Below are 22,820 nucleotides of genomic sequence, written 5' to 3' on the forward strand. Positions count from 1 at the left end.
AATGAACCTAGCTGATGTTGTTGTATACTGTAATCTCTCAAACAGCGTCCATTTGCATTGGTGTACCCCTGTGCCATTTATAATGGTTCCTTCCTCTTGCGCTTGAATAGCATTGTCTCCACTAGGAAAAATATAGGAGTATTTCAGTCTCAATACACACTGGGCTTTCCCTGTTTTTGTTCAAGAACGGTTTGTCTTTTTTTTTAAATGACATTAGCATTGTTGCTGTAGCTGGAATGCTGCAGTTATTAAGCAAGTGGGAACCCCTCTTATGGTATAAAATGGTTTGCCCCGTGGCATTGGTACCAGCAGTGTCTCTCCAGGGAAGTTCTCATGATCCCTCACATGACACAGTCCTCCATATGTCACAGGAGTGCCCGAAAGGAGGTACATTATCCTTCATCTGCCGTGATCTTCTCATTGTGATTTCTCTGTGTAGTTATCGTTTCTGTTTTGATTATACTTTTGCATTTTTTGTGACTTGTTTTTCTTGACCTTATTTTGCAATGAGAAGCATCCAGGCAATCATCTGTGTAAATGCTCAAGCTTTTTCCAGGAGCCTGATCTGAAGCTATCATAGTATGTAAGCTCCTGTAGGGTGAATTTCTTTTTCTGGAGAAGATTTCTTGATTTTATTCTCACTGAATATAATTGAGAAAGTTCCCACCCACTCCACTTTTTTTTATTAGGCTGCTTATTTTGTGTCTGCTACTTAACTCCTTAGTGAATTTAACCACTGTACTACATATCACACCCAGCCCTGAATCAAGTGCAAAACTTATCGGCCACAGGCTACACCCACCTCCAAGTGATCCTGGTGTATAATCACCTCCACCTGAAATAAGTTTATTTAAGCTCATTCTGGTCAGCGTCTCAGTCTTTAGTTTTTCCAGTTCACTTTTAGTAGTCTGTTCTCATGGCCTGGCTTTCTGGTTTTATTTGTTTCTGTGACTGGGATTTGTTTTATTTATTCTGTTCCTCATTATCTTTCACGTGTCGGTTACTGTTTGTAGGCTAGCTGATTTTGCTTAATTGTATGACTTCATCTTTTGCCTGACCTGTTTGCATTCGGCATTTTGAGTTCCCTGCCATCTTGGCTGCGTTCCTCTTAGTCAGTAGCTCACGTCCTGTAAACACTGGGTGTTAGAAGGCTCTCCTGCCAATGAGGAAATTACTGACAGGTTGGGGCGTGGCCTTTATATTCAGACAGTGCACGATGCACAGGTCCTTGTTCATATAGTTCGGATTTCTTTAACTCTGCGCTGTTATCGTGGCAGTATACATATAAATAAAGTCAACTAGAAATCATATCTGCCTTATACAGTGGTACCTCGGTTCTCGAACTTAATCCGTTTTCTTTCTTTTTTTAAGCATTTAAACACAAAATGAAAAGGATGACAGGATAAAACAAGAGCAGCATTTTTTTCTTAATGGCTTCCAAAACGATAAAGATCTTATCCCAACATTACCCCTGTCCTGCCCCGATCGTCCGCTCCTTCCGTGTGCCACGCTCCCTCGTTAACCTCGTGTGGGATCCCCATGTGATCAGCTGTTTCTGGTTGTTATCATTAGTCCTCTGTATTTCGTCCGCGTTTCAGTTTGTTTCCCCAGTCCGGTCACTGGGCGCGTTCGACTTGCTTACAACGCTGGCTTAAAGCAACGCATTCTGATCCTGACGCAATGCATTACGGTTAGATGCATTGCGACCTCTCACCCGGCTGCACAAACTGGAACCGCCTCCGTGACTACACACCTTTGCCCTTATTGGTTGAAGAGTTACACGCATGACGTTTGTATCCCAGGCAGTTCCGAACTTCCGATACGTAATCTGCTATTTCTCCCGAATATCACGTAAAGCAGTGAGAACTGGTTTTCAGTTAATTTACCTGGTCAAATAAAGTTTAAATAAATGACATAAATGCTCTAATAGTACACGTAAGTTAGTGGTTTATTTATTGTTAGTTACTGTAATGTTGCGCTGCTTTATTTGGTTAATCGTCCAGTCTGTGAAGAAGGCATTCAAGTAAGAATTGCTTTGTAGTATGACTCATTTCGTGGCGCATACAATTTATATTAGGTCAGCGTTCACGGTTTGACTTCTGATATTCAGATCGAGTTCTAGGTCAAACTAGTTCTAGTGAGTTCGAGAACCGAGGTACCACTGTTTTAAAAAATACCTGGTCTATATCCACGTGTGCACATTCGGTTATTTAACTTTACATTTTACTTTTCATTTTACCAGGATCAGCTTTGACAGATGGAAGTTAAAATAAATCACATTTTCCTTTCATTTTAAAATAATCCTGGCCATGGTTAGAATTGCCTCTACATAAACAGTACTATAGTTTGTAAATGGTTTCCAACTTGATAGCCTTCATATCAGTATAGATACTATAAGGAACTTGATCGGTATTTGTTTTCAATGAGGCATAGCGCTTGTAGCTGCTGTGAATAGGAAGACATGGTGGTTATGGGGTTGCACTGTTACCTTATAGCTCCAGGGTTTGGGTTTGAATCCTGTTTCCCCCCCCTTCTGTGTATGGGTAGAGCTTGTATGTATTCCTTGAATTGTGTGGGTTTCTTCAGTTCAAAAACTTGCATCTATGTCAGTTGGTATCTGTAAGTTTCATTTAGTGTTTGTGCGTCATTCTATAGTGCAGGGCTTTTCAGCCTTTTTTAAACCAGAGACCACCCAAATGAAAACAGACCAGAGCTACGGACAGAATCACATAACTAACGATTAAAGACAGGCGCTTTTAGTATTTCTTAATGAAACTTTGACTCTGAGTCTGGAGGTGGGTGAGTGGGTGTGTGAATACTGCATTGCGGACCCCCTGGAACTGTGATACACACCCCAGCTTGAAAACCCCTGCTATGTTGGATGACTGGTTTGAAGACAGATGCTGTATTTGCCAACTGCCAGTCTGTGGGAACTTTATAAAGACTGTCTCGGTCCGTTAGTTCATTAGATTAAGATGTGTTCTGATACCTCGACAGAAGTGGAATTAAAGCAGATCTTTTGCATTTTTCTTCATTAAAATTCCATGCAAAATACTCATTAAATTAATTCACTGTTATGTTTTTGCATAACTTCTGCTTTGTCTTAGGCCTTGTCCACATGTAAACAGGTGTTTTTAAAAACTGTGTTTTTCCTTCTCTGTTATTAAAAAATAATCTCCGTCCACACAAAAATGCTAAACCACGCTGTCAAGAGCATGCCAAATCAACAGGGGGCAATATAACTCTATCCCTCAAACTGTGTTGGCCAATCATAAGCCTTAATACCAGTTATGCTAGGCTAAAAACAGCTAATGTAAACAGCGAACGGCGCACATTCTGGTGTCAAATGAAGTAGATAATGGTGCTCCTTCTGATGTCACAAGCCAAAAACTCTGTTTTCAGTGACATGTTGATCTTCACCCTGGATGGAGTTTTGCAAAAGCTCTCTTTTGAGTAACCTAAAACACCCTTTGCGTATGGACAAAAGGCCAAAACGCATAGAAAAAGCTATGTTTTAAAAAATACCCATGTACATGTGAACCAAACTGTCACACACAAACTGTAGAGACTCCTGAGCTTAATCACCTTTGTTTAATTACTTTAATAAAATTTGATGTTTACATATTTTTAAATTCATATAGAACTCCAAAGGGTTTTTTAATGTTGATGTTTGTGATGTGTTCCTAATTTTCTCATTTTGGATTTATAGTCAGATTTCATAACACACCATTGTTGGATTTAGTCGTGCATTTTTTGGTATCATGCCTATGATAATGTATTTTAATAGTGATAGTGCCTTTACCATATTCTGGCCCACTGCCTATTGGTTGGCTTATTGACTTGCTTGATATAGACTTCTAGAGTTGATGTGTCTACCAGGGATTTGTCATTTGTGTCCTGTATTGGTTCATGATCTGGGAACACCATGCCTGACCCTGCGTGATGACATGGGAGCTAGAATGGAGGCCTTTTACCAAAACACAGGCCTTTGGTCAGCACTTGGAGCAGTGGTTGGTTGAGTCAGATACCTGGGCTTCATTCTGGTTATTTTGTACAAGATATATTGAGGCTGCAGAATGGATTTTGTTATCTTATGGATTGCAGTAGCTCATAAATTATGAATGAGGAGTTATGGAGCGGTATATGGCAGTCTGAAGAGATGTTCCCTTTGCAGATTTACAATGAGAAGAGGCGTCAGTTCGGCCTGGTGAAGAACACGCCCAGCGACGTGGTGCAGAAGGTCTCCTCAGACATTGAGAGGCTCTTGGGAAAGAAGCGCAAGGCGCTTGAGGTAAGTAGGATGGTCCCATTCAAGACACTTGGAAGAATGGTGCAGAACTTTACGAGGTGTTTCTGAGAATGTCGGAATGAGAGGCTTTGAAGATGATTCAAGAGTATAGTGTAAATATGTAAAAAATCAAACGTCTGCTGTGAATATAACAGACACTGGGCATTCTAAAAAACAGGAAAAAATGTGATACAATGGTACAAAGATACCTAGGCCTCCAATATTTTTCCTTTAAAATGTGATACTTCATGTCCTTCTACAGTATAGCATAAAAACTTGTCCCTGGTACATTATATTGGATGATACCTCATTTTAAACCCCTCCCCAACTGGCCTTGAGTGCCATACATACCAGTATCTGGCCCCATTCATCATTCACCAATTGGTAAGCTCCCCCAGTCACAGTATAGGTGTCAAGCTGTGGAGCAGGTGGCTGGGTACAGATTTGCCATGTCTGTGGTTCTTTATGCCAAACTGGGCCGGATTTTAAACATTTGTAAGTAAGAAGGACAATATGCAGGTTTCTATTTTTGAGCTTTGTGGCATATTTTGAGTGTGACATTGTTTTTCCATAATACAAAATAGTTTTAATCAATGATAACATCAAAATTGAGAAATAGGAACAATGTTCTGCAAAATTAATTATTTAAGTCACAGTCATTTGTCACCAGGTCCCTTCTTGTGTGGCAGAAACACTGGTCTTATTCAACGGATACTTTCTTTTGTAACATTAATTTTAAATATGAAAAAGTGTCAACCTAGCACAATGCTGGGAGATGTGTTTGAGGAATGCAGAGCTGGGCGTGACAGTGTTAATATATAAGATGATTTTCTCTTTTCAGTGAACAAATTATTTTATCCTGTCATGATTTGAGTGTTGTGCGTTGTGCTGAGGTTTGTGAAATTTTTTATTTTTTTTTACTATACACAAATGCAACACAATATGAGATATGAGACAAGACAAATCCAAAACATTTTCAAATGAGGAAAAGGGTATCACATTGTGTGGATATATTACTGTTACATACAAGAGGAAAGAGGAATCAGGTTTTGTAAAAAGGGAAACCAGGCAGGGGTGTCAGCAGAGATTTTGGGCACCATGAAAGCGAATCATATTGGGCCCCCAACCCAGACCAATCTTATTATGTTCCAAATTTTTAGGCCCCCTGGCACTCAGGACTTTGAAGCTCCCCCTTCTCAGCTCGCATGAAACCAGGTATCAAAGGATTTTTTTGTCATCATTCAGGAATGGTGTGAGTTTCCCCAAGTTATAGTGATTAATTAGCAACTGAGTCGCTGATTTATGTTTTTTTTCTTGTCTTCTCAGTTTGATATAGTTTTTTTGCGATGGAAAATGAGGGGTTTCAGATGTTTGTGAAATTGTTTCAGATGTAACGTGACATTGTCCCCATATAATGTAATGATGGGGCATGTAGGATTGCCTACAGAGGCTTGACAGTGTGGATATGTTATTTTCAGTGAAATCCGTGTGGTAGAGTTTATGATTAGTAATAAATGTTACATGAAGGACATTGTACTGTAGCTGGATAGTGAAAATGTTATCGTATATAGTTTGCCAATTGATGTCATTTTGTGGCTGTGGTGGAGCCAGAACTAAGATCTAGTGAGTGAGTTCTAGTGTTTTAATGTAAGTAGTCATAGTGGTGGCTCAATTAAAGTTAGTCCATGGACAACTAGCTGCTAGGTGAAAGCACTCTAATGAGAGCTATCATGGGCAAACCCTTCAATGACGTCTTTTGTGAGCACAACTGACACATGAAAACTTGTTCCTTTTTGTGTTATATTGCCAATTCATTTTGCAATTCCATTAATTATAAAAAAAAATCCTTTTTTTTTTGTTCTGTTTTTTGATCTGAATTAATGGTAGACTTAAAAATAATTGCTTTCTTTTCAACGTGTCTGTGGTATTCCATTGGTAATATCCCAATCATATTTTTATTGTTCTGGTATTGTTGAATTTTAATTGTGGTCAGCAACTAAGACTTGAACTAAGACTTTGAAGAATGGACTCTCATCCGTTTTGCAGAAAAAAACATGATGCTGAGTGCCTTAGATATAGAGGAGCTGACAGCAGTTTCTATTTACTTGGGATCATGGAAAAAAGGTTAAATGTTATTTGTTTTTAGGAGGATGTTAATTTTTACTGCAGATATTCTGCCTAGTAGAGAGGTAATTTATTTCATATTTCATTATCATCTTTTATTTATTTCATTCCGGATTGATGAAATACAGATACTTAAGTATTTGATGCATTTGTGTACTTTCTTGAAAGGGAAGTCCTTTGATTGCAGCATCCTAGTTGAATGTGGATATAGGCAGAATCTTAGAGTTCATCCAGTTGATGGAGTAGCCAGACTCCCTGCTGTACTTACTAATCAGATTAAGGGCTGATGGGAGATATGATAAAGGATTCATAAAATATTGTAGTGCTGGACAGACCAGGACATCACGAGCATTGCATAGGACGAGGAGGCTTACTTGCCGGAGAAGAATAAGGTCTTTATTATTGTCCTTAGCTGGACTGTAGCAGGCACTCAATGAGCACCAAACCCAAATACACACAGCCGAAACCCAAGGCGGTCAGACGCCAAACTGTAAGGTGCACACACGGTGGAAGAGTTATACAAGCTAGGAACACGGGAGGATCGGACAAGGTGCATGCAAGACACGGGTAAACATACACGCCACTATCGGGGTGGTAACTATAGCCATAAGAACAATACAAGGGCAATTTACAATTACACAGACACAGGGCTATATACATGAGCACTCATGAGGCATATTGGGATGTGCAGATCTCACCGGCGCTACAATATAGTAAGGTATCATTAGCATACAAGCTGATTCTGTGGTGGCATGATTTTGATTGGATACTGTCACACTGCCTTATTGAAGGAGAAGGCTTCAATAAAAGATGCAAACAGGAAAGGATATCATGGAAATCCTTGTTGAGTACCTCTTTGTAGTTGAAATGATGCTGATATGTGTGACATTTTAATCTACTTGATGAAGTATGCCTTGAATCAAAATGGTTGAGAGAGGTGAAGAGGAAAGACCACTCAGTCCTATCCAGCACCTTTTCAGCAAAAAGGGAAGCTTTAATAATGGATATGTTGTCTGGGGAGGGAGTATTATTATGGGAAAGAATTAAATTGATTCATCTTGTATTATTTGAGGAATGTCTCACATTAATGAAACTGGTTTGGTCCATGTGTATTAGTAACAAAATTATGGATTCTACTCTAATTGAAAACTTTGCTAATGATTTTTCTAGTGTCAATTGTGATATACAGTGGTACTCAGACAATGAGTGTAGTGTTTGGTTTTGGGTTGAGTGTGACATAGGCATTGTTCATGTGATGGTGTATATGGGAATGTTTAATGCATTTCAGATATCAATTGGGGAAATAGTGGTGAAATCAGAGGGAATTTTTTTTATAGAATCCTGCTGGATAACCAGCTGGGGCAGGTGATTCATTGCTGGGGAGATAATGGAGCAGTTCAGAAATTTCTGCTAGGGTGAAGAGTTTTCTTCATAAATTTGAGTTTTGGTTCGTTTTTCGAAGGAAGAGCCTCCTAAGAAATGACTTCCCCTGTGGAAGTGTTCTGATGCGGAGTATGAAGAGTTCAATAGAAATTTCTAAAAGAGTCATTGATTATGGAAGGGTTCTGGGATGTATTTATTACTAGATGGGTTTCTGTTTGTTGTTTAAATTGACTTGGTAAGGGTGGTGTGTGGCGCTATCAGTTAGGAGTTATGATCATAAGGGTATTGGTTCAAATCCTGATGCTGGCAGAGTGATATCACCTTCGGGTCCTTGAGCAAGGCTTTTAACCCTAAATAAGTTGATAGAAATTAATCAACCTGTTTTTTTCCAAGTGCTGCTACGTGAGTCTGAGAAGTGTTTATTCAGTTTTTTATTCATTGTGTTACTGAGTTCATGCTTTTAGAAGGTCTTCAATGAATGAATCAGTAGCTGTTCCAGTGGCCAGAAGGTCCAGTCTTGACCTCAGCTGCCAGTGTGTCTTACTGTTTCTCATTTCCTTTTATGTGGACAGTATATTATTACTCCTCTCATAATTGCTCTTGTGGTTTCCCAAAGTGTGTATGCTGTTATCCCGGATGTATTATTGGTCTTCAAAAAGGTTGTCCATTCTTGTTTAAAGTAGTCAAAATTCTTTAAATAATGAGATATTAAAACAGCATCTGGAGAGGGAGTTATATTGGTGCAGGCAACACAATACTGATGGGGCCATGATCTGAGATAGTAATGGATTATTGGATGGATTACTTTACGTGTGATAATTATCCAGGAAGAAATTGATTCAGGATAATATTTTATAGTAGGGAAAGCATTATGAATATTCATCATTGGGGTTATTCAGTTTCCAAATATCTATCAGTCTAATATCCAACATACTATTTAAGAAAGTGTTTGGACTTTTTGGTGGAGGTTATCACTGCAGGATGAGTCAACCGTGGATTTGAGTCGTGTATGCTTTACCAATGTGAGTTAACTGTGTTAAACTATTAAAGTATTCAAGTAATGAAGGACTTTAGACCATCTGCTAAACATGCATCCTTACTAATTGTAGAAAGTTGAGGCCCATCATAAAATGGCTGCTTACTTTTAATTGTCTGTATTGATAAAGCCCCTCAGACAGAGTTGCCTTTACATAAATGTAACCAACACCTAGCTCAGTCATAATGAAGATCTAGATGATGGCCTTATCGAAAAAAGGCAAAATTACCTTTCTACAATTACCACAATCATGTAACGAGTTCCTAGCTTAGTCATAACGAATAGCTAGATGGTGGCTTCATCAAAAAGGTGGAATTGCCTTTACGTACATGTAACGTAAGCTAAACTTCCTTAGCTTAGCCAAAAGAATTGCTATTCTTTATTAAATACGGTTGCAGTGAATTAGTTAAAGTTACATTGAAATTATTAGGTAGGTCTATAACATTATCGATGTCCACTTTGTTCAGCTCTAAACACTTCCACTTCCCGCAAACCTGATTCCTTTACTCCGTCAGCATTTAAAGGACCATGTGCACGCTTTATTCTGATTCTCAGAATCCAAAGAATCATGGCATGGCCTATTTATTTATATGTTCATTCATTCATTGGATGTAACAATACATTACATTAAATATGAAGCGATGTACTGTAGCACTGGTATGGTTTTAACTGAATCATTAACTATATTATATATATAACACCAGAATCCTCAACAGACAATTATGAAAGCCCATTACCTCAAACCGTGTAGAGTGCCTTACCTTTCTTTCTCAAGTGAGCTGAGGATCTTCACATTTCCTGGTGATCATCATACCATTTTCCAGAATTTATGAAGGACAAATGGAATTTATCAATAAAATAAGTACCAATTCACCGAAATAAAAACAAAAGATCAATCCATGTTACTTATTCCAGCAAATTCTTGCAGCCTGAGTTCCTTTAAATGATCTATAATCCTTTTTGGAACGTTCTGCTAGGACATAATTGATACCTGTTGAAAACATTAATAATATCCTCTAAATGTTTGATAGTGAACCTTATAAAAACACGCTTATGGGGACGTCAGCATCCCTTGTTGCTGGGAAGTTATTACGTTATCAGCTTCTATTACATTTAGAATGGAAAAAATATTACATTATTGGCAGCTATTACATTGACCACTACAGGAAAAGGTTCATCTTGGCTAGCTAACACTGTTTAATAATCCCCCACTTTGTTTGTAGAATACAAGACTCATCATCCTGTACATTACACAGAATATAAATGAATGATGCTACATATTTAATTGATGAGTAGTCAATACGAGCACCCCGGCGATATCTTCTGCGCAGTGATATGATTGGTGTATGAAGTTCAGTAGTAGAAAACAGTTCCTACATTAAACTGCTCACTACAAAGTCTGTGGATTATCTGCTGTAATCGGGTCAAGATTTCTGGTAAGAGACATTGCTGAGGAATTTTTCAAATCTATTTTTTGGTGCTTTGATCACCACGGAAAGAACGCCTTTCAGTCCAATCATATTTGAGAGAAGCCTGACATTTCTATGGTCGGTATCTCCAAAACTAGGCAACTCCCAGCAGAATAACTTAGATGGATAGATAGCACTAAAGCCCCTCTAAAACATGACTGTTTCACTTTTGGGGTGAACTGCCCCTTTAAGGTAGGATTTTACCAAAAATCCAACATAGGCCTAAGTGACACAAACCGACAAGCTCAAATCCACATTTCGGTACCCTATCAATTTGCTTTTCTTTTCTTTAGTTTTCTGCAGTCTGTGAAAATATTTGTCTGATTTCTTCTTAGATCTATTTGTACAATCAATGTGATGTGTTGTAGCGATATTCAAACAGAACACTAACACTTCCACTCAGTGTTTCTGCTACTTAGTGGGTGTCACCGCAGTGACTTCCGCCTACTGTGATGTCTTGCGCATACCCTGTTCATGAGAATGCAATAAAATCACTGCTGGGAATGATGTACAAGTTGTGGATAATGGAACATATCTGTCAGGCTAATCTATTTCTTGAATAAAGTCAATGTCATATCTTAATTTGTTTAGGTGATTTAATATCTTTGTTTTTTTTAGCAGAGGATCCAACTCCTCCTATATAGTAATATTTACAGGCAGTACCAAGGAAATTTGTATTGTAGTCAGAGACATGAACTTACACAATGTGCTATAAGAACATAAAAGCAAATAAATAAAATCAAACAAATGTATTGAACATAAAGGGAAAACATTAAGGGTTAGGAGCACTGGGTTAAATGGGGTTTGGTGAGGATATATTCTTTGGAAATGTCATTGTAAACAGTTTTACAATGAGACTTAAATAATAGGCATGGAGTATGGAATAGGCATTATTCCATCTATCCATCCATTTCCTGAAACTGCTTAATCCCAACTGGGGTCATTGTGGGGACCGGAGCCTATCCTGGGAACTACATGGGGAGAGCATGCAAGCTCCACACAGAAAGGACCCGGGACCGAACCTGGGACCTTCTTGCTGTGAGGCAGCAGCACTAACCACTGTGCCCCGCCCATACGTATTAAATTATTAAATATTGGAATTAGATTAGACAGAAGAAAGGTTGAGAAAAGGAATGAAGCAACATGGGGTTATAAGTAGAGGAGGAGACTTCCTAGGATATAAGTTTTGATTGAGGAGGTGGGTGAGCAAAATGGGGGAAGTTACTGCTGATAGGTTCCCGTATGCTTGTAAGAGTAAAAAAAACTGTCAACAAAACATAAACATACATAGACCTGTTAGTGTTGGGGGGGGGCAGACTAACACCAACAGGATTTATGGTGTTCTGACAGCAGTCAATATAACAACTGAACTAAACATCAGAACATTTCTTTTTATGACAATTATCCACAAAGTGTGCAGCTTTTGTCACTGCATTGTATCTTTCTGGGATTCTGGAAGAACATTTCTAGAGCCTCTTGATATGGGAAGTCAGAAACGTCTGGCCCATTTACTGAGATCCGCATGCAGGCTGCAAGATGGTCTCCCTGCAGCCTATTGCGGATGTTTGCCTTGGCCTGCAAATACATTAACTGTTAGGCTTTAAAAGTGATAGCTGATAGCTTAAAATAGTGATAGTTTAAAGCAGAAAATCCCATTGTGAAACGTATTCATTACCCTGGGAGCGTTTAAAAAAACTCAGGTATTTGTGTCTGCTTTTCAGGTGGTTGACGTGACATAACAACGATTGAGTACTAAAACATAGGCTGTATCCTGTATTATTGCTGATTATTGCTTTCTTCTGAATGGTAAGGTAACCAAACTAAAGACAGCTGTCTGAACATCGTTTCAATAGATGTTCAATGTGTAAGATATGTATGTGTGTGTGTGCGCGTGTGTGTATAAGCTTTATCTGGAGCAGTAGTTCAATATCTTATGGGTTCTGGGTCAGAATGCAAGATAATGTTTTTGCAGTCATTAGTCCCTAATGGTGCTTATATTTAACTTTGATACATGTTTTTTTTTAGGATTTAGATTTGGTGCAGTTCTTCATTTTACGATTGGTTGGGGCATTTTAAGTCACTCACGGAAAGGAAAAAATAAAAACCCACACACAAAGGTTAACAGGTTCTCCGGGTATCCCATGTTCCTGTCCTGAACTTGTTCAGCATTTCAGTGACTTTCCCATGTAACACGACTTTTCTGTGCTTTTCCTCTGACAACACGGCTGGATTCTACCGTGTTAGCTGTGCTATGCTGGAGTAAATGCCTCGATTTGCTCATCAATGCAGACATAGTTTGGAGAGACTAATTAGAGCACTATGCTAAATTTTTTATGTCAGTCAGCGTGTGCTGATGTAGGGCTGGGCGATATAACCTCAAATCAATATCACCATTATTTGAAGATTTTACCTCGATTACCTAATTTTTTTAGGTTTGTTTTTTTGTTTTGCTCTCATATTTCATTGACAAGGGTTGTACTGTAAATATACTGAACTATTGAAGCTGGGATATTTCTGATGAAAGACTATATCTTATCTTTATGATTATAAAATAATTGAAGGAAAAACACAGATGAACCATTTCTCATCAATTATTGGTTATTTATCAAATATTTTGAACAACTGATATCAAAGCACAGATCGCTTGAAATTAAAGCATCTTATGAAAAAGGTCATATTTAAATAAAAGCAAATTCCTTAAAAAAAAGTAGAAAATAAATAGTGTGCATTTCTTGCAAACAAAATAAACTGTTTATAGTGATCACGTCTGTGTGGTTGAAATTGATCACAATAAGTGGATGATTATTATAACCATTTTTCTCCCTTTTCCTTATGTCTCAGGTAGATTACCATCTGTATATTTATTACAAGAGCATAAGGTAATAAATCAGACAGCGTCAGTATTTACAGAATTTTACTGACTCAAAATATAGGATAGTTGTTTCAAATTCTTTATAAATTACAGTACTGCACAAATTAAATGACTGAACTGTGCACAATTCAAATAGGCTATAATACAGTACAGTACTGTACATGAAATAAAGCTTATTGTTGTTTCGATATTACATCTCGTTGGCTCGTTTTTTGGCAGTTTATGATAAACTTTGGTGAATCTATATTCATAATTGAGAGAAAATTACTTTCTTTTTCCCGTCGTGGTGTCTGTTCATGCAGCATTAGCTTCAGGTAGCTAGTAGACGGATTACCGCAAGGCAGAGTAGCCAAGTTAAAAAAAAAAAAAGGATCATCATAATTTAAATTTTTTACGTATTTTATGTATAAAAAGACCCTAAATGAATACTGTCAGCACACTACTTGATTACTATAAGTTAATTATTTAAGCAGTATTTGTGCAGGAAGGATTCTGTCCCAAGCTTTTCGATCCATTTAAGTAGTTGAACACTATAAGCGATTTCCACTGTATTTTAAATATTGTTAGTGTTGAAACCAATTGGTGGTATTATCTTTGGTAGCTGAAACTGTTTTTCTGCAGTGTTTACACTTGACCTCTTTTTGTTCGGTGTCCTCTTCACTAATGCCACAATGCGTCCACACGACGGGCATGGCATTTTTCTTTGGTACAGGTTGCTGGAGTTGCTCAGTCAGCTCGGTATTTGAGTTCCCCTCTATGGGTCTTCCATGTCACAGACTGGACGGGGCGGAGTCACATGACCACACATGTGTTTTTAAGGGGACAGTACATGAACACACACTGGGGAAAGTATTAACGATTGTTTTTTAAGTATTAACAGAATTTTAAAAAAAACCAAAGTTATTGACATGGGCAAGATTATGTTGATTAGAGCTTCTGCATGTCGGTTTTGATTAGTTTTCGGTTAATTGCCCTGCATGAAAATTGTGCTAAACTACGGAGTCAGACTCCTGAAGGCTTATGTGTGTGACATACTCTGAACAACATGACGGCATAAGTTCCTCTCAGTCTCAGCAACACGTTGGGTTACAATACCTTGACAAACTTATTTTATGTCTTCTGTAGAAACTGACCAGAGAAGCTGAGCGGTTACAGAAGGAGCACACCTGGAAAGACAGTCTTAAGGTATTTGGTACTCTATACTGTCTCCCAGCATTCCAAAGGGCAGCTTCTATTAGTCTTTTTGTCGGTCAGTAATTACATTTTTCCTTGTTTTTTCACAGGAATGGGATATGGAATACTACGACTCCAAAGCTGACATGGATTATGTAAGTCAGCTGAGGTCAGGCGAGGTCACCAAATCACATAATAGAGCAGACCACATTAATCCATCATGTGGCTGAATGTTTGTAGTCGTACAACATAAATGGCGGCTTGTTATGAATACAACCGGCCATCTGAAAAAATGTCTCTGTGTTGGTGGCCAAAAAATATGTCAAATAATTAAAATATGAGGTTGAAGGAATGCTTTTAGGTTTTTCTAGCTAAATGAAGTGATCATCTGTCCCTAGTTAAATGGTAGTTGTTGGTGTGATTTGGCTGAGGTTGCACCTAACTCATCTAAATGCATTTCAAATGCCGTTTGAAAACACAGTCATTGCTGGGACTGAAATAACCCAGCTACAAAAGTAACCATGTGGAATAATGTTTTAATCACTGCTAAGTCCTACACTTACAGCATTTTGGTTGCGCTCTTCCATGAGTAGTTCATGATGATGGTTTGCAAAATAACTCCGTGGAAGATGATTGCTGTAATTACCTACAGCCTCTGTGCTGCTCTTCTGTGTAGTATGCTCTGCAGGACAGCGATGGGGATGGAAATTCAGCGCATTCATCATCCCTGAAGCTGGAGTTTGTTTATGACCCCAACTTCAAAAATAACGTCAACTACTCCTACACTGCTGTGCAGATCCCAACTGACATCTACAAGGGCTGTGAGTTACGTGTCTGTGGTTGTTAGTGACACATCTGTGTGGTTGTGAGAATTTATAGGAAATGAACAGTTTTATTAAAAAAAACTGTGAAAAGTTTAGATCTTTGGGCTCAACTGAAATAAAAGCCTGTGCACAGATGCTCAGAATGACTCGACTTCCAATTGCCTTCAGCTCCAGTGATTTTGAATGAGCTGAACTGGACCCAAGCACTGGAAAAGACCTTCATTGAAAACAGCCGTGATGACCCGTCGCTGCTGTGGCAGGTGTTTGGAAGTGCCACGGGTGTCACCAGATATTACCCAGGTTTGCCACACAGTCTTGGCTGTTTTTTTTTGTCAACACAACAAGACTGCTGCTCCATCTGGAGCCCACTGACTAGTTTTCCATGATTAAATTCAATACATTTTCGTTTAGCAATTTCCCAACACAGCCACCCCAAAGAATTGCTGCAGAATAATAAATGCAAAACCAATAGAATTAATGTAGCTTTACAAATGAACTGAAGACTATTTAGCCTTCAACGATTTTAAAAGCAAAAACTCCCAAAGGAGACGTATAAGGAAAATCTGGGGTTTTTCCACCTTTGTATTATCTGTGAGTTCAAAGATAATTCATCTGAAATTTAGTAGAACTTGGCATGTAGACTCATGTTCCTCATCCTTCTCCTCTAGCCACCCCGTGGAGAGCCCCAGACAAGATTGACCTATATGATGTGCGGAGGCGTTCATGGTAAGCACATTATTATTCTTCAGTTACCAGTTTTGTGTGCATATGTTTCTTGTTGTTAAGCAATTGAGTTTATACAGATTGACAAATAATTTTTGACAAATAAGTTTGATACTGCAGCATTTTAAACCTGTTCAATGCAATAAAAGAACTCTCAATGTTTTAGAAACTGGCTGTGGTGTTGTTGTATTATTTTACAATATACATTAAAATGTATGAAACAATTTACAATTAATATAGGGATTGTTTTCCTAACCTAGGTACATCCAGGGAGCATCTTCACCGAAAGACATGGTTATTCTGGTGGATGTGTAAGTTCTCCCTCTATTGGCTGGAAGACTACATAACAGGCATGACTCTAAAAAGGTGTTCTGAAATATTGGTCTTACTGCCTGAAAATATGTCTTATTATTTATAGCTAGAACCTGTAGCAGCCTAGCTGTTTTTAATGTCATATGTCAAAACTGACAAACTAATTTTCGACCTTGGCTCGCATTCTCTATTTTGTCATCAGGAGTGGATGTGAGATGCAGGTCCCTGAATCAGGGGTTTATGAGGTTTTCAAATGTAATTGGTAAGTCTGTGTGATCCATACACATTGTCCTCTTGCAGGAGTGGCAGCGTAAGTGGCTTGACTCTTAAGCTCATCAAGGCCTCTGTAATAGAGATGCTAGACACGCTATCAGATGACGACTACGTCAACGTGGCCCGGGTGAGTATGCAGTTTGGGGAGCTGTTAAAGCCAACAAGGGCTCTGCTCTGCCCTTTACAAGTGACTTGCTAAATGCCTCCCAAGCTCTTCTCAATTACAAGGTGTTTTTTGTTCTTGGCTGATTTTTCCCAGGGGGAGACTAGTTTTCCATGATATTGATAGGCGGTTGGTCAGTGGAGGTTAAGGACTGGGGTTTTTGCAGAAAGACTGCTGATTCAAATCCTTGATCTGCCTCCCTCTCTGAACCACTGAGTGACCCCATTTTCTTGTTCTGCCCATGCTTCTGTCTTGTCACTAAGCGGTGCACCAAAGTAGCCCAATAAACTAGAAGCACACAAACCTGCAAATGGAAATCCCTGACCGAAACAGAATTCCAATAACCTCTCACAGTGTGACATGGAGAGGATGTGCTTTTGTCTGCTTCTCACATTGCCTCAGTGTGGGATGCTCCTCAGTTGGGAGTAACCTACAATACCCTAACAGTGTAAGTGGGTCAAGTAGTGGCCGATCGCTAGGAGATAGTCTTTTAGTCAATCACTGACGTCTGGCAGGCCTTTCTCTTCTATTTCAAGAACTTTATCCTCTTAGGGCCAGAATTAATAAGTCAACACTATTCCTCCTGTGCCCGTTTGGCACAGTTTCTGGTTGGTTGGTTAGTAGCACGTTCTGGCGCCATTTACTACCATTTTCCCAGGCATTTACTACGGCAGGGTCTCATTGTGAATGTATCACATAATTACAATCTCAATTCAGTTCCCACAGTGCATTATGTACTCAGTTGCAACAATTAGTTAGAAAGAAAATTTGGATTTTCTGGACGTTTTGATTGCGAATGTGACATTTCAGTGAAGCACACCGTTTTTGCTCTGATGCCTTTTGGGAATAGGAGAGTGAGTTTAGAGCCTGAGGGTGTGTGTAATGGTGTCTTTGGCAGTTCAGCGAAAAGGCAGATCCGGTGGTGCCCTGCTTCAAGCATCTCGTCCAGGCCAACGTCCGAAATAAGAGGACTTTCAAGCAGGCCGTGCAGCTCATGCAAGCTAAGGGCACCACTGACTACAAGTCGGGCTTCCACTTTGCATTCCAACAGCTGCTGAATGTAAGACATGGGCACTGCCCTTGAAGACGCATTTATGAAGTGTCCGTGTGTTCATGTTTGTATGGGTTTGCATTAGTGAGTGTGTGTGTGTTTCTGTTTTATTGAGTGTAATGCTGTGTGTTTGAATGGGAGTCATGCTGGTGATGGTGACATAAAACTGCTACTTCCCTGGTTTTCCTGGTATCTGCTTTCACTCCCCCTGCTCCTCCTCCTTCTCCTTTTCTTCCCTGCAGGTGACAAATGTGCCGAGGGCCAACTGCAACAAAGTGATCATGCTGTTCACAGATGGAGGCGAGGACCGTGCCCAGGACGTCTTCGAGCAGTACAACTGGCCCAACAAGACGGTTTGTGTCTCTGTTATCCCAGCTCACCAATTCTGTGAAATTTGCACAATGATTGTGTTCCCCGAAATGCACGAGTGAGTCCTTTGGGCCTTCTTTTGTGTTCGCTGTCATTTGTTTGTTCGGCGCTTCCAGTCTCCATGATCCTAACTCCACCCAGCTTGGAGGACACAACCCAACTCTGACCTGTCACAGTACTGACTTGCACTAAATTAAGCATCTTCCATGTTTGCAAATCTATTTCTGCCCCATTTGTACACCTCTGCACTATGATTCATTTTCTTGTATTTTAACTAATGATTCGGTTTTCTTTTTAGGGGAGACTATTGTTCTGGGAATTATTTTTTAACGCAAATAGATGACAAATTTCCCCCCCTGGAAGATAATACGGTTATCTCATCTAATGTTATCTTAAACATTTTCAAACCATTACAAACAATTCTGTGGGTTTAATGTTGTGCCAAACAGTTTGTGATATTCACACCAGAAAATGAAAGAAAAGAAAAAAAATTTTTTTTATTTATTGGGTTAATATGTTTTTACTTTTAGTACTGAATTCTGTTTGCATTCTCAATAAGAATGAGGAAACACTTACAAAATTGTCTCTTTAAAGAGCTGCTATGTCTTTTTTTTTTTTTTTGCTATATCTAACAACACAAAATCACGAGTCTGTTGACTAAACGGTGTTCATTCAAGAGCTCAAGGCCTCAAACAGAAATTACTTGGGCATATATGTTTATATCAAGAGAAGGAAAATTTCTGTAGCATTGATGGTAAAAACACTTTCTAGTTTTGTTGTGGTCATTATATTAAATCAAACCAGAACCACATAAATGTCTGAGCATCAAGGGCATCCGGAACTGGCCTTTTTGTTTGTTAGACTTGAAGTCAATTCTCAGAGTTCCTGAGTGGTCGCAGTGTTTCATTTATTTAGCTGGTAAATAGACGGTGTCAAGAAGGTACAACACAGTACATGCAATTACACTGTAAACTGTTTTTGAAGTAGGAGCATCAAAGCTAAAATGCACACTCCCCTGTTCTTATTTTTTTCCAGGTACGGGTGTTTACCTTTTCTGTCGGGCAACACAATTATGATGTCACTCCCCTGCAGTGGATAGCTTGTGCCAATAAAGGTCAGTCGCTCCGTCTCAAACCTGTTACTAATGTGTGTGAGCGTGGTACACTGGTGCCACAGTCATTACCGGTCTGATTGTGCACCATGATTTTGCACTATACCGTTAACACCACGAGAAGTTAACAGCCTAAATATACAACAGCCTGTTTATAAAAATAAACCATGTTATTCCGTTCAAAGCTTCAGTCGTAAACTGAATACTTGTCCTTATATAGTGTATGTAACCGGTGTATCTGTGTTGTGTGAAATTTCTATGAAACACATTCTGACGCTGTGTCATGATAGCAAATTATCAAATTCAAAATAAACAGATCTGGTGCAATTATACACAGCGTATACATCAGACAGAAATAAGCTGGTTACTTATATAGTAGCAAATGAAAAAGTAAAATATATTTGCTAGATCAGCATATATACACGCTGCTGCTTTCACGCGAGGTTCATGGCAGAAGGCACGACTGCCCAATTAACACTAGAGCCACCTGTTTACCACGCCAATGAACATTAAACTCCTTTAACCTCCAAGCAAGATGTACTTCTGCATATGCAGCCCTTTGGTTTGAGCCAATGTGCCATTAGTGAAAAGTCTTCAAACACAGTATGTATTTTATAAAATGTTGGATAAATTGAAGTAGTTTATTGGTGATTTCATGTTCATCAAAGTTCGGTAAAGTTCACATTTTTAACAAACTGTATAATGTAATGTTTTTTTTAATAAAATCAACAATTAAATAACGTATGCTCAAGGTTTCCAACTCTCACGCATCTGGCGTGACTCTCATACTGTCTGACTCACGGAAGGAATCTTACGGCAAATCTATATTATTCCATTATAAACCTAAAATCAGCAACATCAAAATCATTGGGGTAGTTTGCAAACCCTACAGACTGTTTACAAGATAAAAAATCTTACATACAAGTAAGTGTGTGTGCCTTGTGATTCGTCTTGTATTGAAAATCTCACTCCAGCCAGCTGACCAAAGTTGGCAACGCTGTTTTATTTGAAATGAACTGTAAAATGCACTGTTTTCAGCTGAAGCAGCTTGTCATTCCATTGCGTTGTGAATCCAACAACTATAAAACAAATATGAGAACATTACCTATGTCACTTTTTATATCTTTTCTAAATAAGACCACCCATACCCAACTGTAATAGCAATTTAAGTGTACTTAATATATTATGAAACATTTTTTTATTTACACAAAGGGACAGGACTTGCTGCTTCTCCCAAAACTTGGAAAAAATACCATGATATAATACTCCAAAGAGTGAAAAATACTGTGATGATAATATTAGGCCATATCGCCCACCACTAGTGTGTGCATGGGTGTGTGTGCGTGTGAGCATGTACAGTGGTACCTCAGTTCTCGAACTCATTAGAACTCGAATTTCTTAAAAGTCGAACCAACCAGTTCGAAAAAAATGACCTAGAGCTCGATCTGAATCTCAGAAGTCAAACCGTGAACACCGACCTAAGATAACTTGTACGTGCAGGGAAATGAGTCACGCAGCACGTCTCTCAGCGGAAACAAAGGGTAATGCTTCAGTCTCAGCCTCACATTCGCTGTGATAGCATCGTGCGTGTTTACACTAGCTGAATACATATATTTAGACAGTAAAAATACATTAAGACAATGATAGACAGTAATAGTAATTATTATTATATAATAAAATACATTTAAAAATAAAGATTTCTTATTCATTATTTTAATATTAATAATAAACCATTAATATGTTTAATTATAATAATATTGTTGTGCCCAGCGGGGACGGAACGGAGACAAAGGCGCAGACATCAGGGTATCGGGGAATATGGGGTTTAATTACAGGTAAGGCAGGCAAAACGCAGACGGACAATACAATGACCGGACAGGGGAAACAAACTGAAATGCGGACGAAATACAGAGGGCTAATGAAAACAACTACGGGTTCCACACGGGGTTAACGAGGGGGCGTGGCACGTGGAAGGAGAGGACGATCGGGGCAGGACACATTGTTTTTTTTTTAAATTTACACATTGTTTGGATACATTTATTTTCTGTTTTGATAAATGTGCTTAGATGTGTTTAGTACAGTGTATGCTCTTCTTGTTTTATCCGGTTCATTTTGTGTTTAAATGCTAAAAAAACATATTTAGGTGTAATTTTTTGGGGCCGGGAACCAATTAATTGGTTTTCCATTATTTCTTATGGGGAAAATTTGATCACAACTCAAACTTTTTAGGATTCGATCCGGAGTTCTGAACGGATTAAATTTGAATTCTGAGGTACCACTGTATATATTATATTGTGGGGACCAATTGTGCATTTATGTGTGTGTGTGGGCTTGCTGGTGACCGACGTTTCCCTCAACCCCTATGGGGAGAAAAATCTCAGGCGGGATGCCTTTGTCTTCTCACTCCCCCCTTGCACCTCCTTTAGTTTCAGGCTTGCAGAATCAAAGGTCAAGTGAGAATATGACCCGTCACCTCTCTTCATATTCTGTCCCTGGAATCTGCGACAGCTGAGCTTTGAAGTTGGCTATTAGATACGGGTTTGGAACTATGTCAGGCGCCTGTCAGTGCCTGGCTATTATTTCAAGTTCCACTACTCACATTCTCTCTTGGCCTGTCCCCCTCCCTCCATCTGTCTTACAGGGTATTACTTTGAGATCCGCTCCATCTGCGCCATTAGAACCAACACACAGGTTAGTATAACGAAGGTGGCTTGCTGTGCTTGAGGGGGCTGATATGCAGCATCTGGTTTACTGCGCAGGATCGTGCAGAAAAGGTCCTCCATTGGCCGTTGAATAAATCCTCAGTTCTTTATGGGTTATGTTAACTGCTGACCTGTAGCACAGTTCAGCTTGGTTTTGATAAAAACACTTTCTTGGCAAGCACAGAGCACAACTGTGAAGACTAATGACTCTGTCCCTCTGGCCAGGAATACTTGGATGTTCTGGGACGGCCCATGGTGTTGGCAGGGAACCGGGCAAAGCAGGTCCAGTGGACCAATGTATACCAGGATGCTTTGGTAAGCCAGGGAACCCTGGGCCAGTGCAGCCTGTTGTCCTGGAGAGCACCTCCAAAATTTGGTTAAACTCTTTGGTTAGAGGAAGGTTCTGTTTCGGTTGCTGCATTGCATTGTGTACCAGCAAACCTCCGCATACCTGGTGTTAGATCAGCCCCCTGATTTTCAGTTTCTCTGGGCACTTTTTAGGGTTTGGGACTGGTAGTGACTGGAACAATGCCCGTCTTCAACCTCACTATGGAGGGAAACTCACAGGTAGAGTTGGCCAATCCGTGCTGTCTATTTAAATGGTTAATATGTGTATTATTAAGTCCATAACAAAAGAGTCTGACTCCTCTAGACCTGACCTTATGTTCATGTGTTTTCTCCGACATTTTATCCTTTGTAGAACCAGCTCATTCTGGGGGTGATGGGTGTGGATGTCCACCTTGACGAGATCAAGAAGCTTACCCCGCGCTACAATGTAGGTGTACCGAGCGCCCAGAGAAATGTCCAGGGTGGGCTGCGTCTTGGGGTTGACAGATCATCTCCTTGTCTGTGCCCCCCTCCACTCTGTCATAACAGAGTAGGAAGGTCTGACAGCAGTACGGAGTGACCTCTCGACCGCTCGCCCTGCCCCCAGGGCTGTGCTGACA

At 39.4% G+C, this 22,820-nt stretch overlaps 1 protein-coding gene across 2 annotated transcripts in view; it reads left to right on the forward strand.

The window, feature by feature from the left end:
• The window catches only part of LOC111860018 (voltage-dependent calcium channel subunit alpha-2/delta-2-like), a 56,847-nt gene that overhangs the window by 15,599 nt on the left and 18,428 nt on the right, over window positions 1–22,820 (forward strand). The window contains exons 1-16 of one of the 2 annotated variants that reach the window (XM_072715602.1): window positions 1,863–2,023; window positions 4,175–4,291; window positions 14,298–14,357; window positions 14,456–14,500; window positions 15,022–15,166; window positions 15,338–15,469; window positions 15,838–15,895; window positions 16,153–16,203; window positions 16,505–16,604; window positions 17,539–17,700; window positions 17,934–18,044; window positions 19,096–19,174; window positions 21,813–21,862; window positions 22,099–22,188; window positions 22,375–22,440; window positions 22,574–22,648. In XM_072715602.1, coding sequence (XP_072571703.1) covers window positions 14,465–14,500; window positions 15,022–15,166; window positions 15,338–15,469; window positions 15,838–15,895; window positions 16,153–16,203; window positions 16,505–16,604; window positions 17,539–17,700; window positions 17,934–18,044; window positions 19,096–19,174; window positions 21,813–21,862; window positions 22,099–22,188; window positions 22,375–22,440; window positions 22,574–22,648 — 1,155 coding nt within the window. In that variant the 5' untranslated portion in view covers window positions 1,863–2,023; window positions 4,175–4,291; window positions 14,298–14,357; window positions 14,456–14,464. Of the gene's footprint in view, window positions 1–1,862; window positions 2,024–4,174; window positions 4,292–14,297; window positions 14,358–14,455; window positions 14,501–15,021; window positions 15,167–15,337; window positions 15,470–15,837; window positions 15,896–16,152; window positions 16,204–16,504; window positions 16,605–17,538; window positions 17,701–17,933; window positions 18,045–19,095; window positions 19,175–21,812; window positions 21,863–22,098; window positions 22,189–22,374; window positions 22,441–22,573; window positions 22,649–22,820 lie in introns of those variants that run through there. The other variant, XM_023843260.2, reaches the window with a different exon arrangement.

The sequence above is a fragment of the Paramormyrops kingsleyae genome, chromosome 8, assembly GCF_048594095.1.
Source record: "Paramormyrops kingsleyae isolate MSU_618 chromosome 8, PKINGS_0.4, whole genome shotgun sequence".
In the NCBI taxonomy this organism is placed as follows: Eukaryota; Metazoa; Chordata; class Actinopteri; order Osteoglossiformes; family Mormyridae; genus Paramormyrops; species Paramormyrops kingsleyae.